General features: G+C 61.4%; 1 protein-coding gene across 1 annotated transcript in view; it reads right to left on the bottom strand.

The window, feature by feature from the left end:
• Positions 1-16,429, bottom strand: part of LOC144488267 (SLIT-ROBO Rho GTPase-activating protein 3-like) — a gene marked incomplete at its 5' end in the record, with an annotated part of 48,355 nt that overhangs the window by 19,259 nt on the left and 12,667 nt on the right. The window contains 6 exons of the mRNA XM_078206308.1: positions 2,147-2,252; positions 2,830-2,961; positions 7,257-7,334; positions 7,891-7,951; positions 10,330-10,432; positions 12,370-12,397. Of these exons, the coding sequence (XP_078062434.1) occupies positions 2,147-2,252; positions 2,830-2,961; positions 7,257-7,334; positions 7,891-7,951; positions 10,330-10,432; positions 12,370-12,397 (508 nt within the window). The remainder of the gene's footprint in view (positions 1-2,146; positions 2,253-2,829; positions 2,962-7,256; positions 7,335-7,890; positions 7,952-10,329; positions 10,433-12,369; positions 12,398-16,429) is intronic.

Raw genomic sequence — 16,429 nt, 5'->3', positions numbered from 1 at the left:
TGAGTCACTCACCATCCCGACTGGGAAATATATCGGCCGTTCCTTCACTGTGGCTGGGGTCAAAATCCTGGAACTCCCTCCCTAACAGCGCTGTGGGTGTACCTACACCACATGGAGACTGCAGTGGGTTCAAGATGGCGGCTCATCCACCACCACCTCCTCACGGGGCAATTAGGGATGGGGAGTAAATGTAGGGTCCAGCCAGCGACACCCACATCTCGTGAATACATTTTTGAAAAAGCAAAATTGTGAGGAACAGGAGGTGGCCATTCGGCCCATTGTAACTCTGCTGGCTCTGTGAAAGATCTGTCCAATTAATCCCAATCTCCCCCCTCGTTCCCCTATCTCTCTGTGAATTTTCCCCCTCCCCGTATTTCTCCCCCTTTCTGAGGGTGAATCTGCTCCCACCGCCCTCTCAGGCAGCGCCTTCCAGATCACAACAACTCGCCGTGTCAGTAAAATTCTCCCCATCTCTCCCCCCCCGGCCTCTGGTTCATTTACCGATTCTCTTCACTCTGTGTCTCCCCCTCCCTCGCTCTCTGGTTCCCCACCCTCCTACCGCTGGGAAACACTTTCTCCCCATTCACTCGATCGAGACCCCCTCGCGATAGTGACTGCCTCGATTCAATCTCCCCCTTAACCTTCCCCGCTCCGAGGAGAACGATCCCAGCTTCTCCCAGTCTCTCTCTCTCCAACATTAACTGAAGTCCTCTCATCCCCTGGAAGCGTACCGGGTAAATCTCCTTCCGGACGCTCCCCTCCCCAGAGGCCTCAACACCCTTCCTGTAGTTCGGAGTCCAGAACTGGACACCGTGCCCAGCTGAAGATGGATCCCAGAGTTTGTTAAAGGGTTTAGATTAACTCTGACTGGATTCCCATATTTGTCACACAGTGAGGGCTGTGGGGTGAGGGCAGAGTGGGGAGGGTCCCCGGGGGCAGAGTGAAGGGGGTCCCCGGGGGCAAAGTGAGGGGGGTCCCCGGGGGCAGAGTGAGGGGGGCCCCTGGGGGCAGAGTGAGGGGGGCCCCCAGGGGCTGAGTGAGGGGGGTCCCCGGGGACATAGTGAGGGGATTTTCTGGGGGCAGAGTGACGGGGTTTTCTGGTTGCAGAGTGAGGGGGGCCCCCGGGGGCAGAGTGAGGGGGTTCCCTGGGGCCAGAGTGAGGGGGTTCCCTGGGGGCAGAGTGAGGGGGTACCTTGGGGGCAGAGTGAGGGGGTACCCTGGAGGCAGAGTGAGGGGGTTCCCTGGGGCCAGAGTGAGGGGGTTCCCTGGGGGCAGAGTGAGGGGGTACCTTGGGGGCAGAGAGAGGGGGTACCCTGGAGGCAGAGTGAGGGGGTTCCCTGGGGCCAGAGTGAGGGGGTTCCCTGGGGGCAGAGTGAGGGGGTACCTTGGGGGCAGAGTGAGGGGGTACCCTGGGGCCAGAGTGAGGGGGGTACCCTGGGGGCAGAGTGAGGGGGTACCCTGGAGGCAGAGTGAGGGGGTTCCCTGGGGCCAGAGTGAGGGGGTTCCCTGGGGCCAGAGTGAGGGGGTTCCCTGGGGGCAGAGTGAGGGGGTACCTTGGGGGCAGAGTGAGGGGGTACCCTGGGGCCAGAGTGAGGGGGGTACCCTGGGGGCAGAGTGAGGGGGTACCCTGGAGGCAGAGTGAGGGGGTTCCCTGGGGCCAGAGTGAGGGGGTTCCCTGGGGCCAGAGTGAGGGGGTTCCCTGGGGGCAGAGTGAGGGCGGTACCCGGGGGCAAAGTGAGGGGGTCCCCGGGGCAGAGTGCAGGGGTCCCCAGGGGCAGATTGATGGGGTCCCTCACACTGGGCACCATGCCCCGCAAGCACTGCTGCCTCACAGCGCCAGGGACCCGGGTTCGAATCCCGGCTCGGGTCACTGGCTGTGTGGAGTTTGCACATTCTCCCCGTGTCTGCGTGGGTTTCCTCCGGGTGCTCCGGTTTCCTCCCACACTCCAAAGATGTGCGAATTAGATGGATTGTCTGTGCTAAATTGCCCCTTAGTGTCAGAGGGATTAGCAGGGTAAATATGTGGGGTTATGGGGATAGGGGCTGGGTGGGATTGCGGTCGGTGCAGACTCGATGGGCCGAATGGCCTCCTTCTGCACTGTAGGGGATTCTATGAATACTGCTCCCTCGCAGCCCCCAGACTTACTGATTTAAGAATGCAAAGAGGTATCGCAGGACGACAATAACTGACGGTTCCAGAGTTGCCATCACTTCCTTAATCTTGTAGGCTCGTTCCAACATGTTCTCCGCCTCTGCAACAAGGAGCGGGAGAGTCAATAAATAAATGCCTGAGCGAAGTCCCACCATGCAGCAGCACCAGGGGAAGGGCCCCACGGCGCAGGGACACCAGGGGAAGGTCCCACGGTGCAGGGACACCAGGGGAAGGGCCCCACGGTGCAGGGGCACCAGGGGAAGGTCCCACGGTGCAGGGGCACCAGGGGAAGGTCCCACGGTGCAGGGACACCAGGGGAAGGGCCCACGGTGCAGCGACACCAGGGGAAGGGCCCCACAGCGCAGAGACACATGGGGAAGGGCCCCACGGTGCAGGGACACCAGGGGAAGGACCCCACAGTGCAGGGACACCAGGGGAAGGGCCCCACGGTGCAGGGGCACCAGGGGAAGGGCCCCACAGTCCAGGGACACCAGGGGAAGGGCCCCACGGTGCAGGGGCACCAGGGGAAGGGCCCCACGGTGCAGGGACACCAGAGGAAGGGCCCCACAGTGCAGGGACACCAGGGGAAGGGGTGATTTGAGGGGTTAACAGGGGTACAGGAGAGGGTAAATGTAGGAGGGAGTGGATGGACGGGTAGATAGGGGACTGGCACTTACCGACACAGCTCAGAAAGTGGCTGAAGGACTCCGCGGGGAAGATGGCTTTATTGAGACCCCGGAAATACAGTTTAAGAACTCCAGCGACTGAGTCGATGTTGTGTTCGTTCATTGTGTCCAGAGGGTCTGCACCTGGAGGGCAAACAGTGGCTAACAGAGCAACTGAGAGAGCGGGAACCCCCAAACCTGACCCCGAGGAACTACCCTCCCCGACACTCACACTGACACACTGAGACCCCCAAAGCAGACCCCGAGTAACTACCCTCCCCGACACACACACACACTGAGACCCCCAAACCAGACCCCGAGTAACTCCCCTCCCCGACACACACACACTGAGACCCCCAAACCAGACCCCGAGTAACTACCCTCCCCGACACACACACACTAAGACACCCAAACCAGACCCCGAGTAACTCCCCTCCCCGACACACACACACTGAGACCCCCAAACCAGACCCCGAGTAACTCCCCTCCCCGACACACACACTGAGACCCCCAAACCGGACCCCGAGTAACTACCCTCCCCGACACACACACTGAGACCCCCAAACCGGACCCCGAGTAACTACCCTCCCCGACACTCACACTGAGACCCCCAAACCAGACCCCGAGTAACTCCCCTCCCCGACACACACACACTGAGACCCCCAAACCAGACCCCGAGTAACTACCTTCCCCGACACACACACACTGAGACACCCAAACCAGACCCCGAGTAACTCCCCTCCCCGACACACACACACTGAGACCCCCAAACCAGACCCCGAGTAACTCCCCTCCCCGACACACACACTGAGACCCCCAAACCGGACCCCGAGTAACTACCCTCCCCGACACACACACTGAGACCCCCAAACCAGACCCCGAGTAACTCCCCTCCCCGACACACACACACTGAGACCCCCAAACCAGACCCCGAGTAACTACCCTCCCCGACACACACACTGAGACCCCCAAACCGGACCCCGAGTAACTACCCTCCCCGACACTCACACTGAGACCCCCAAACCAGACCCCGAGTAACTCCCCTCCCCGACACACACACACTGAGACCCCCAAACCAGACCCCGAGTAACTACCCTCCCCGACACACACACTGAGACCCCCAAACCGGACCCCGAGTAACTACCCTCCCTGACACACACACACACTGAGACCCCCAAACCAGACCCCGAGTAACTACCCTCCCCAACACACACACACTGAAACCCCCAAACCAGACCCCGAGTAACTACCCTCCCTGACACACACACACACTGAGACCCCCAAACCAGACCCCGAGTAACTACCCTCCCCGACACACACACACCGAGACCCCCAAACCAGACCCCGAGTAACTACCCTCCCCAACACACACACACTGAAACCCCCAAACCAGACCCCGAGTATCTACCCTCCCCGACACACACACTGAGACCCCCAAACCAGACCCCGAGTAACTACCCTCCCCAACACACACACTGACACACTGAGACCCCCAAACCAGACCCTGAGTAACTACCCTCCCCGACACACACACTGACACACTGAGACCCCCAAACCTGACCCCGAGTAACTACCCTCCCCGACACACTGACACACTGAGACCCCCAAACCAGACCCCGAGTAACTCCCCTCCCCGACACACACACACTGAGACCCCCAAACCAGACCCCGAGTAACTACCCTCCCCGACACACACACTGAGACCCCCAAACCAGACCCCGAGTAACTACCCTCCCCGACACACACACACTGAGACCCCCAAACCAGACCCCGAGGAACTACCCTCCCCGACACACACACACTGAGACCCCCAAACCAGACCCCGAGTAACTCCCCTCCCCGACACACACACACTGAGACCCCCAAACCAGACCCCGAGTAACTACCCTCCCCGACACACACACACTGAGACCCCCAAACCAGACCCCGAGTAACTCCCCTCCCCGACACACACACACTGAGACCCCCAAACCAGACCCCGAGTAACTACCCTCCCCGACACACACACACTGAGACCCCCAAACCAGACCCCGAGTAACTACCCTCCCCGACACACACACACTGAGACCCCCAAACCAGACCCTGAGTAACTCCCCTCCCCGACACACACACTGACACACTGAGACCCCCAAACCAGACCCCGAGTAACTCCCCTCCCCGACACACACACACTGAGACCCCCAAACCTGACGCCGAGGAACTACCCTCCCCGACACACTGACACACTGAGACCCCCAAACCAGACCCCGAGTAACTCCCCTCCCCGACACACACACACTGAGACCCCCAAACCAGACCCCGAGTAACTACCCTCCCCAACACACACACTGAGACCCCCAAACCGGACCCCGAGTAACTCCCCTCCCCGACACACACACACTGAGACCCCCAAACCAGACCCCGAGTAACTACCCTCCCCGACACACACACACTGAGACCCCCAAACCAGACCCCAAGTAACTCCCCTCCCCGACACACACCGACACACTGAGACCCCCAAACCAGACCCCGAGTAACTACCCTCCCCGACACACACTGACACACTGAGACCCCCAAACCAGACCCCGAGTAACTACCCTCCCCGACACACACTGACACACTGAGACCCCCAAACCAGACCCCGAGTAACTACCCTCCCCGACACACACTGACACACTGGGACCCCCAAACCAGACCCCGAGTAACTACCCTCCCCAACACACACACTGACACACTGAGACCCCCAAACCAGACCCCGAGTAACTCCCCTCCCCGACACACACACACTGAGACCCCCAAACCAGACCCCGAGTAACTACCCTCCCCGACACACACACTGAGACCCCCAAACCAGACCCTGAGTAACTACCCTCCCCGACACACACAGTGGCAAATGCACTAACACACGCACACGCACTGACGCACTCACTGACACACTCACTGACATGCACATACACACACACGCACACACACAGACACACACGCACGTACAGACACGCGCGCACACAGACAGGCGCACACACACAGACACGCACGCACAGACACGCACGCACAGACACGCACGCACAGACACGCACAGACACGCACGCAGACACGCACGCAGACACGCACACACACAGTCACGCACACACACAGTCACGCACACACACAGTCACGCACACACACAGTCACGCACACACACACACAGACACGCGCACACACAGACACGCGCACACACACAGACACGCGCACACACAGACACGCGCACACACAGACACGCGCACACACACAGACACGCGCACACACAGACATGCACACACACACAGACACGCACAGACACGTGCACACACACAGACGCGCACACACACGCGCACACACACAGACACGCGCACACACAGACACGCGCACACACAGACTCGCGCACACACAGACACGCGCACACACAGACACGCGCACACACAGACACGCGCACACACAGACACGCGCACACACAGACACGCGCACACACAGACACGCGCACACACACACACACACACAGACACGCACACACACACAGACACGCACACACACACAGACACGCACACGCACAGACACGTGCACACACACAGACACGCGCACACAGACACGCGCACACACACAGACACGCGCACACACACGCACACACACACACGCACACACACACGCACACACAACATGCACACACAACACGCACACAGACACACGCACGCACACAGACACACGCACGCACACAGACACACGCACGCACACAGACACACGCACACACAGACACACGCACGCACACAGACACACGCACGCACACAGACACACGCACGCACACAGACACACGCACGCACACAGACAGACGCACGCACACAGACACACGCACGCACACAGACACACGCACGCACACAGACACACGCACACACAGACACACGCACCCACACAGACACATGCACGCACACAGACACACGCACGCACACAGACACACGCACACACACACACAGACACACGCACGCACACAGACACACGCACGCACACACACAGACACACGCACGCACACAGACACACGCACGCACACACACACACACACACACACAGACACACGCACGCACACACACACACAGACACACACACACAGACACACGCACGCACACAGACACACGCACGCACACAGACACACGCACGCACACAGATACGCACACACACACAGACACACACACACGCACGCACACACACACGCACACACACACAGACACACCCCGCACACACACACAGACACACCCCGCACTAACACAAACACAGCAAATAACAAACACTCCCGGACAAGTTCCTGTTGCACAATTCATCCGCCCACACTCCACACCCTTGTACCGAACGCACACCGTACTACCCCAGAACCCACAGAAGCGCCGGCTCCACCCCACACGGACCCCCGTGTCTGTTCCCCATTGGGGAGACCACACTCTGTCAAATGGACAAACCTTGTTCAAACGCATTCCTGATCTCGTTCACTTCCAGCTGTGACCCAGGGATCCGGAAAATTCCCTCATGATGTAGACCTGTCCGAAAACAGAATCAATCCAGATCAAAACTAGAACCAAACCCGGATTCAAATCAAATCCAATCCAGATCAGAACCAGATTCACCCCCAGAATCTCTTTGTGATGGCGATACATAAATTCACAGACATTGCTCACAGCTCAGGGAGGGAGCACAGGTCAGACTATGGGAGAGAGGGAGAAGAGAGAGGGAATGAGAGAGAGAGAGAGAGAGAGAGACAGAGAGAGAAAGAGAGAGAGGGAAAAGAGTGAGAGCGAGGAAGTGAGGGAAGAATGACAGATGGAGGGTGGGAATGTCGGAGTGAAGAAGGGAGAGAGAGAGGTGAAGCGAGAATCGGATAGACAGAGACGGAAGGGTTGGAGGGGGAAGGAGGGAGGGAGAGAGGGAGACATAGAGGATAGGATGTGGAGAGAGGGAGTGGGAGAGGGATGGAGGAAGAGAATGAGGGAGGGTTAGGAAGCGAGTGGCGATGGAGGGAGTGTGAGGGGGTAAGTGAGGAGAGTTAGGGAAGGTTGAACCTGGGGGAAGGAGGGGGGAGGTTAAGGGATCACTCACCATACAGGTTAATGAATCGAATACAGCTCACGATGACCAGTGGGATAGGCTGTCCCGAGCTCTGGGGGGAATCACAAGGCACAGTGCGGGTTAGAAAAAGACCGGAAAATTCCCCAAAACTCAGACGCTCGCCCTGGGAATCTGCAGAAGAGGCATCCCAATCCCATCCCAATCCCATCCCAATTAATCATGGTCCATCCCAATCCCATCCCAGTCCATCCCAATTTCATCCCACCCCATCCCGATCCCATCCCAATCCCATCTCATTCCGGTCCATCCCAATCCTATCCTGATCCCGGTCCATCCCAATCCCATTCCGGTCCATCCCGATCCCATCCCGAACCTACCCCGATCCCAATCCCACCCCGATCCCAATCCCACCCCGATCCCACCCCTATCCCATCCCGATCCCAATCCCGATCCCATCCCAAACCTACCCCAATCCCAATCCCAATCCCAATCCCGATCCTGATCCCGATCCCACCCCGATCCCAATCCCATCCCGATCCCAATCCATCCCAATTGCATCCCAATCCCCTCTCGATCCATCGCAATCCCATCGCAATCCCATCCCGATCCCATCCTGGTCCATCTCGATCCATCCCGATCCCATCTCCTACCCTCTCCCCATCCCTGCCCCCATCCAGATCCCTCATTCCATCCCCATCTGTCACCCCAACCTGATCCCTCACCCTCTCCCAACCTGTTACCCCCAACCCCTCGCCCTATCCCGACCTGTAACCCCGTTCCCGACCTCTCAACTTGTGCTGACCTGTAACCCCATTCCCGATCCTTCACCCTGTCCTGACCTATAACACCATTCACAACCCCTCGCCCCGTCCTGACCTGCAACCCCGTTCCCGACCCCTCACCCTGTGCTGACCTGTAACCCCATTCCTGACCCCTCACCCTGTCCTGACCTGTAACCCCATTCCCGACCCCTCACCCTGTCCTGGCCTGTAACCCCATTCCCAACCCCTCACCCTGTCCTGACCTGTAACCCCATTCCTGACCCCTCACCCTATGCTGACCAATAACCCCATTCTCGACCTCTCACCCAGTGCTGATTGAAACCCCATTCCAGACACCTCACCCTGTGCTGACCTGTAACCCCATTCCTGACCCCTCACCCTGTCCTGACCTGTAACCCCATTCCCGACCCCCACCCTGTCTTGACTTGTAACCCCATTCCCGACCCCTCAACATGTCCTGGCCTGTAACCCCATTCCCAACCCCTCACCCTGTCCGGGCCTGTAACCCCATTCCCGACCCCTCACCCTGTCCGGGCCTGTAACCCCATTCCCGACCCCTCACCCTGTCCTGGCCTGTAACCTCATTCCCGACCCCCCACTCTGTCCTGACCTATAACCCCGTTCTTGACCCCTCACCCTGTGCTGACCTGTAACCCCGTTCCTGACCCCTCACCCTGTGCTGACCTGTAGCCCCGTTCCTGACTCCTCACCCTGTGCTGACCTGTAACCCTGTTCCTGACCCCTCACCCTGTGCTGACCTGTAACCCTGTTCCTGACCCCTCACCCTGTGCTGACCTGTAACCCTGTTCCTGACCTTTCACCCTGTGCTGACCTGTAACCCCGTTTCTGAACCCTCACCCTGAGCTGACCTGTAACCCCATTCCTGACCCCTCACCCTGAGCTGACCTGTAACCCCGTTCCTGAACCTCACCCTGTGCTGACCTGTAACCCTGTTCCTGACCTTTCACCCTGTGCTGACCTGTAACCCCGTTCCTGAACTCTCGCCCTGTGCTGACCTGTAACCCTGTTCCTGACCCCTCACCCTGTGCTGACCTGTAACCCCATTCCTGACTCCTCACCCTGTGCTGACCTGTAACCCTGTTCCTGAACCCTCACCCTGTGCTGACCTGTAACCCCGTTCCCGACCCCTCACCCTGTGCTGACCTGTAACCCTGTTCCTGACCTTTCACCCTGTGCTGACCTGTAACCCCATTCCTGAACCCTCATCCTGTGCTGACCTGTAACCCCATTCCTGACCCCTCACCCTGCGCTGACCTGTAACCCCATTCCTGACCCCTCACCCTGTGCTGACCTGTAACCCCATTCCCGACCCCTCACCCTGTGCTAACTTGTAACCCTGTTCCCGACCCCTCACCCTGTGCTGACTTGTAACCCTGTTCCCGACCCCTCACCCTGTCCCAGCTCCTCATGCTCCAGCTCCAGAGACTGGGACCAGTGCCTGCCTCCCTTGGTTCTCTCAGGTCAGAGTCCCGGCCTGGGGTTAACGCTGTGAGTGGGTGGATCTACTCGCTGAGGTGCTGTCTGTGTGGACACCATCACCCAGAGGACACCGCAAAGCCCCCAGCCACTCTCCGCTAGGAAATGTGCTGTCCAAGTGGGAAGGCTGGCGTTCCAGCGGGGATTGGTGATGTGTAAGGAGCGGTTTACTTGCCGCGGGCTTGCGTACCTTGATAAATAAATCCAGGTCACCGTTGAAGAGTTTCTGGTTGTACTGAGAGCAGGGTCGCGATCGCCTCTGTCTCTGAGACCGGCCCAGCGTCGTCTGTAACCTGTGGAGGGTGTGGGGGGAGGGAGAAGACAATGAGAACCTGGGTCACATTCTCACTGACACCCCCTCATCCCTGAGACAGGAGGAGGAGGAGGCCATTCAGCCCCTCTCTCTCAAGCCTGTTACACAGGAACAGGAGGAGGCCATTCAGCCGCTCTCTTTCGAGCCTGTTACACAGGAACAGGAGGAGGCCATTCAGCCGCTCTCTTTCGAGCCTGTTACACAGGAACAGGAGGAGGCCATTCAGCCCCTCTTTCCCAAGCCTGTTACACAGGAACAGGAGGAGGCCATTCAGCCCCTCTCTCTCTCTCGAGCCTGTTACACAGGAACAGGACAAGGCCATTCAGCCCCTCTCTCTCTCTCGAGCCTGTTACACAGGAACAGGACAAGGCCATTCAGCCCCTCTCTCTCAAGCCTGTTACACAGGAACAGGAGGAGGCCATTCAGCCCCTCTCTCTCAAGCCTGTTACACAGGAACAGGACGAGGCCATTCAGCTCCTCTCTCTCAAGCCTGTTACACAGGAACGCGAGGAGGCCATTCAGCCCCTCTCTCTCTCTCGAGCCTGTTACACAGGAACAGGAGGAGGCCATTCAGCCGCTCTCTTTCGAGCCTGTTACACAGGAACAGGAGGAGGCCATTCAGCCCCTCTCTCTCTCTCGAGCCTGTTACACAGGAACAGGACAAGGCCATTCAGCCCCTCTCTCTCAAGCCTGTTACACAGGAACAGGACAAGGCCATTCAGCCCCTCTCTCTCAAGCCTGTTACACAGGAACAGGAGGAGGCCATTCAGCCCCTCTTTCTCAAGCCTGTTACACAGGAACAGGAGGAGGCCATTCAGCCCCTCTCTCTCTCTCAAGCCTGTTACACAGGAACAGGAGGAGGCCATTCAGCCGCTCTCTCTCAAGCCTGTTACACAGGAACAGGAGGAGGCCATTCAGCCCCTCTCTCTCTCTCGAGCCTGTTACACAGGAACAGGACAAGGCCATTCAGCCCCTCTCTCTCAAGCCTGTTACACAGGAACAGGAGGAGGCCATTCAGCCCCTCTCTCTCAAGCCTGTTACACAGGAACAGGAGGAGGCCATTCAGCCCCTCTCTCTCAAGCCTGTTACACAGGAACAGGAGGAGGCCATTCAGCCCCTCTCTCTCTCTCGAGCCTGTTACACAGGAACAGGACAAGGCCATTCAGCCCCTCTCTCTCAAGCCTGTTACACAGGAACAGGAGGAGGCCATTCAGCCCCTCTCTCTCAAGCCTGTTACACAGGAACAGGACGAGGCCATTCAGCTCCTCTCTCTCAAGCCTGTTACACAGGAACAGGACGAGGCCATTCAGCTCCTCTCTCTCAAGCCTGTTACACAGGAACGCGAGGAGGCCATTCAGCCCCTCTCTCTCTCTCGAGCCTGTTACACAGGAACAGGAGGAGGCCATTCGCCCTCCTATCCTAACTCCATCTCCCTGCCTCGGTTCCGTAACCATCAATCCCCGCCCCCACCTTTACCCGCCTCGATAGCTTTATTTTGGGGAGGGAGAGAGAGTTCCGGATTCCCATTCCCCTTTATGTGAAGAAGTGCTTCCTGACATTCCCCCCCGCACTGGAAGGGCCGGCCTCTCATTTTAACCTTCTCCCGTCCCGTTCCCCCCCCGCCGCCACCCCCCCCCCCCCCCCCACCGCGCCCGTTCCCTCGCTCTGAACCCCCCCCTCCTCACACCAGGGAAATAGTTTCTCTCTATCGAGCCGATCGAATCATTTAATCATCTTAAACCCCCTCGATCAGATCACCCCCTCAATCCTCGACACTCGAGGTGAGGGAGCTTTGTCTGTGTGACCCTCCCTCATCTACCCCCTCCCCTGGTCAATCTGGCCTGCTCCGAGGCAGATAGGTCCATGCTGAGGTGAGGCTGGCGCAGGAATACGGTTGGAGGAGGTGGGTGATCCTACCTGGACCTGTGCTCGTCATCAACAATGCCTGGAGGGAGGAGGAGAGACGGGAGTTAGTGAGAGGGCAGAGACACTGCTGGGGGTGAGAGGCTGGCACCCCCAACCACACACCACCCCCCCCTCCCCATATACTGCACACCGACCCCACCCCCCGTATACCGCACGCCGCCCCACCCCCCGTCCCACCCCCAGTATACCGCACACCGACCCCACCCCCCATATACCGCACGCCGACCCCACCCCCAGTATACCGCACACCGACCCCATCCCCGTCCCACCCCCCGTATACCGCACACCGACCCCACCCCCCGTATACCGCACACCGACCCCACCCCCCGTATAGCGCACACCGACCCCACCCCCCGTATACCGCACACCGACCCCACCCCCCGTATACCGCACACCGACCCCACCCCCCGTATACCGCACACCGACCCCATCCCCGTCCCACCCCCCGTATACCGCACACCGACCCCATCCCCGTCCCACCCCCCGTATACCGCACACCGACCCCACCCCCCGTATACCGCACACCGACCCCACCCCCCGTATACCGCACACCGACCCCACCCCCCGTATACCGCACACCGACCCCACCCCCCGTATACCGCACACCGACCCCATCCCCGTCCCACCCCCCGTATACCGCACACCGACCCCACCCCCCGTATACCGCACACCGACCCCACCCCCAGTATACCGCACACCGACCCCACCCCCCGTATACCGCACACCGACCCCACCCCCAGTATACCGCACACCGACCCATCCCCCGTATACCGCACGCCGACCCCACCCCCAGTATACCGCACACCGACCCCACCCCCCGTATACCGCACACCGACCCCACCCCCCGTATACCGCACGCCGACCCCACCCCCCGTATACCGCACACCGACCCCACCCCCCGTATACCGCACACCGACCCCACCCCCCGTATACCGCACGCCGACCCCACCCCCCGTATACCGCACGCCGACCCCACCCCCCGTATACCGCACACCGACCCCACCCCCAGTATACCGCACACCGACCCCACCCCCAGTATACCGCACACCGACCCCACCCCCAGTATACCGCACGCCGACCCATCCCCCGTATACCGCACACCGACCCCACCCCCGTATACCGCACACCGCCCCATCCCCCGTATACCGCACACCGACCCCACCCCCAGTATACCGCACACCGTCCCCACCCCCCGTATACCGCACACCGACCCCACCCCCAGTATACCGCACACCGACCCCACCCCCAGTATACCGCACACCGACCCCACCCCCCGTATACCGCACGCCGACCCCACCCCCAGTATACCGCACGCCGACCCCACCCCCAGTATACCGCACGCCGCCCCCACCCCCCGTATACCGCACGCCGACCCCACCCCCCGTATACCGCACACCGCCCCATCCCCCGTATACCGCACACCGACCCCACCCCCAGTATACCGCACGCCGCCCCCACCCCCCGTATACCGCACGCCGACCCCACCCCCAGTATACCGCACACCGACCCCACCCCCCGTATACCGCACACCGACCCCACCCCCCGTATACCGCACGCCGACCCCACCCCCAGTATACCGCACACCGACCCCACCCCCCGTATACCGCACACCGACCCCACCCCCCGTATACCGCACGCCGTCCCCACCCCCAGTATACCGCACACCGACCCCACCCCCCGTATACCGCACGCCGTCCCCACCCCCCGTATACCGCACACCGACCCCATCCCCGTCCCACCCCCCGTATACCGCACGCCGACCCCACCCCCCGTATACCGCACACCGACCCCACCCCCCGTATACCGCACACCGACCCCACCCCCAGTATACCGCACACCGACCCCACCACCCGTATACCGCACACCGACCCCACCCCCAGTATACCGCACACCGACCCCACCCCCAGTATACCGCACACCGACCCCACCCCCAGTATACCGCACACCGACCCCACCCCCAGTATACCGCACACCGACCCCACCCCCAGTATACCGCACACCGACCCCACCCCCAGTATACCGCACACCGACCCCACCCCCAGTATACCGCACGCCGTCCCCACCCCCCGTATACCGCACACCGACCCCACCCCCAGTATACCGCACACCGACCCCACCCCCCGTATACCGCACACCGACCCCACCCCCAGTATACCGCACACCGACCCCACCCCCCGTATACCGCACACCGACCCCACCCCCCGTATACCGCACACCGACCCCACCCCCCGTATACCGCACACCGACCCCACCCCCAGTATACCGCACACCGACCCCACCCCCAGTATACCGCACACCGACCCCACCCCCAGTATACCGCACACCGACCCCACCCCCAGTATACCGCACACCGACCCCACCCCCCGTATACCGCACACCGACCCCACCCCCCGTATACCGCACACCGACCCCACCCCCAGTATACCGCACACCGACCCCACCCCCAGTATACCGCACACCGACCCCACCCCCAGTATACCGCACACCGACCCCACCCCCCGTATACCGCACACCGACCCCACCCCCCGTATACCGCACACCGACCCCACCCCCGTATACCGCACGCCGACCCCACCCCCAGTATACCGCACACCGACCCCACCCCCCGTATACCGCACACCGACCCCACCCCCCGTATACCGCACACTGACCCCACCCCCCGTATACCGCACACCGACCCCACCCCCCGTATACCGCACACCGACCCCACCCCCAGTATACCGCACACCGACCCCACCCCCCGTATACCGCACACCGACCCCACCCCCCGTATACCGCACACCGACCCCACCCCCCGTATACCGCACACCGACCCCACCCCCCGTATACCGCACACCGACCCCACCCCCCGTATACCGCACACCGACCCCACCCCCAGTATACCGCACACCGACCCCACCCCCAGTATACCGCACACCGACCCCACCCCCCGTATACCGCACACCGACCCCACCCCCCGTATACCGCACGCCGACCCCACCCCCAGTATACCGCACACCGACCCCACCCCCAGTATACCGCACACCGCCCCACCCCCCGTATACCGCACACCGACCCACCCCCCGTATACCGCACGCCGACCCCACCCCCCGTATACCGCACGCCGACCCCACCCCCCGTATACCGCACGCCGACCCCACCCCCCGTATACTGCACACCGACCCCACCCCCCGTATACTGCACACCGACCCCACCCCCAGTATACCGCACACCGTCCCACCCCCAGTATACCGCACACCGACCCCACCCCCCGTATACTGCACACCGACCCCACCCCCTGTATACTGCACACCGACCCCACCCCCCGTATACTGCACACCGACCCCACCCCCAGTATACTGCACACCGACCCCACCCCCAGTATACCGCACACCGTCCCACCCCCAGTATACCGCACACCGACCCCACCCCCCGTATACTGCACACCGACCCCACCCCCTGTATACTGCACACCGACCCCACCCCCCGTATACTGCACACCGACCCCACCCCCCGTATACTGCACACCGACCCCACCCCCTGTATACTGCACACCGACCCCACCCCCCGTATACTGCACACCGACCCCACCCCCCGTATACCGCACGCCGACCCCACCCCCAGTATACTGCACACCGACCCCACCCCCCGTATACCGCACACCGTCCCACCCCCAGTATACCGCACACCGACCCCACCCCCCGTATACTGCACACCGACCCCACCCCCTGTATACTGCACACCGACCCCACCCCCCGTATACTGCACACCGACCCCACCCCCCGTATACTGCACACCGACCCCACCCCCTGTATACTGCACACCGACCCCACCCCCCGTATACTGCACACCGACCCCACCCCCTGTATACTGCACACCGACCCCACCCCCCGTATACTGCACACCGACCCCACCCCCAGTATACTGCACACCGACCCCACCCCCAGTATACCGCACACCGTCCCCACCCCCCGTATACCGCACACCGACCCCACCCCCCGTATACCGCACGCCGCCCCACCCCCAGTATACCGCACACCGACCCCACCCCCAGTATACCGCACACCGACCC

This window comes from Mustelus asterias, unplaced genomic scaffold, assembly GCF_964213995.1.
Source record: "Mustelus asterias unplaced genomic scaffold, sMusAst1.hap1.1 HAP1_SCAFFOLD_1426, whole genome shotgun sequence".
In the NCBI taxonomy this organism is placed as follows: Eukaryota; Metazoa; Chordata; class Chondrichthyes; order Carcharhiniformes; family Triakidae; genus Mustelus; species Mustelus asterias.
Note: the sequence above shows the minus strand (reverse complement) of the source record. Positions and strands in the feature narration are given on the sequence as shown.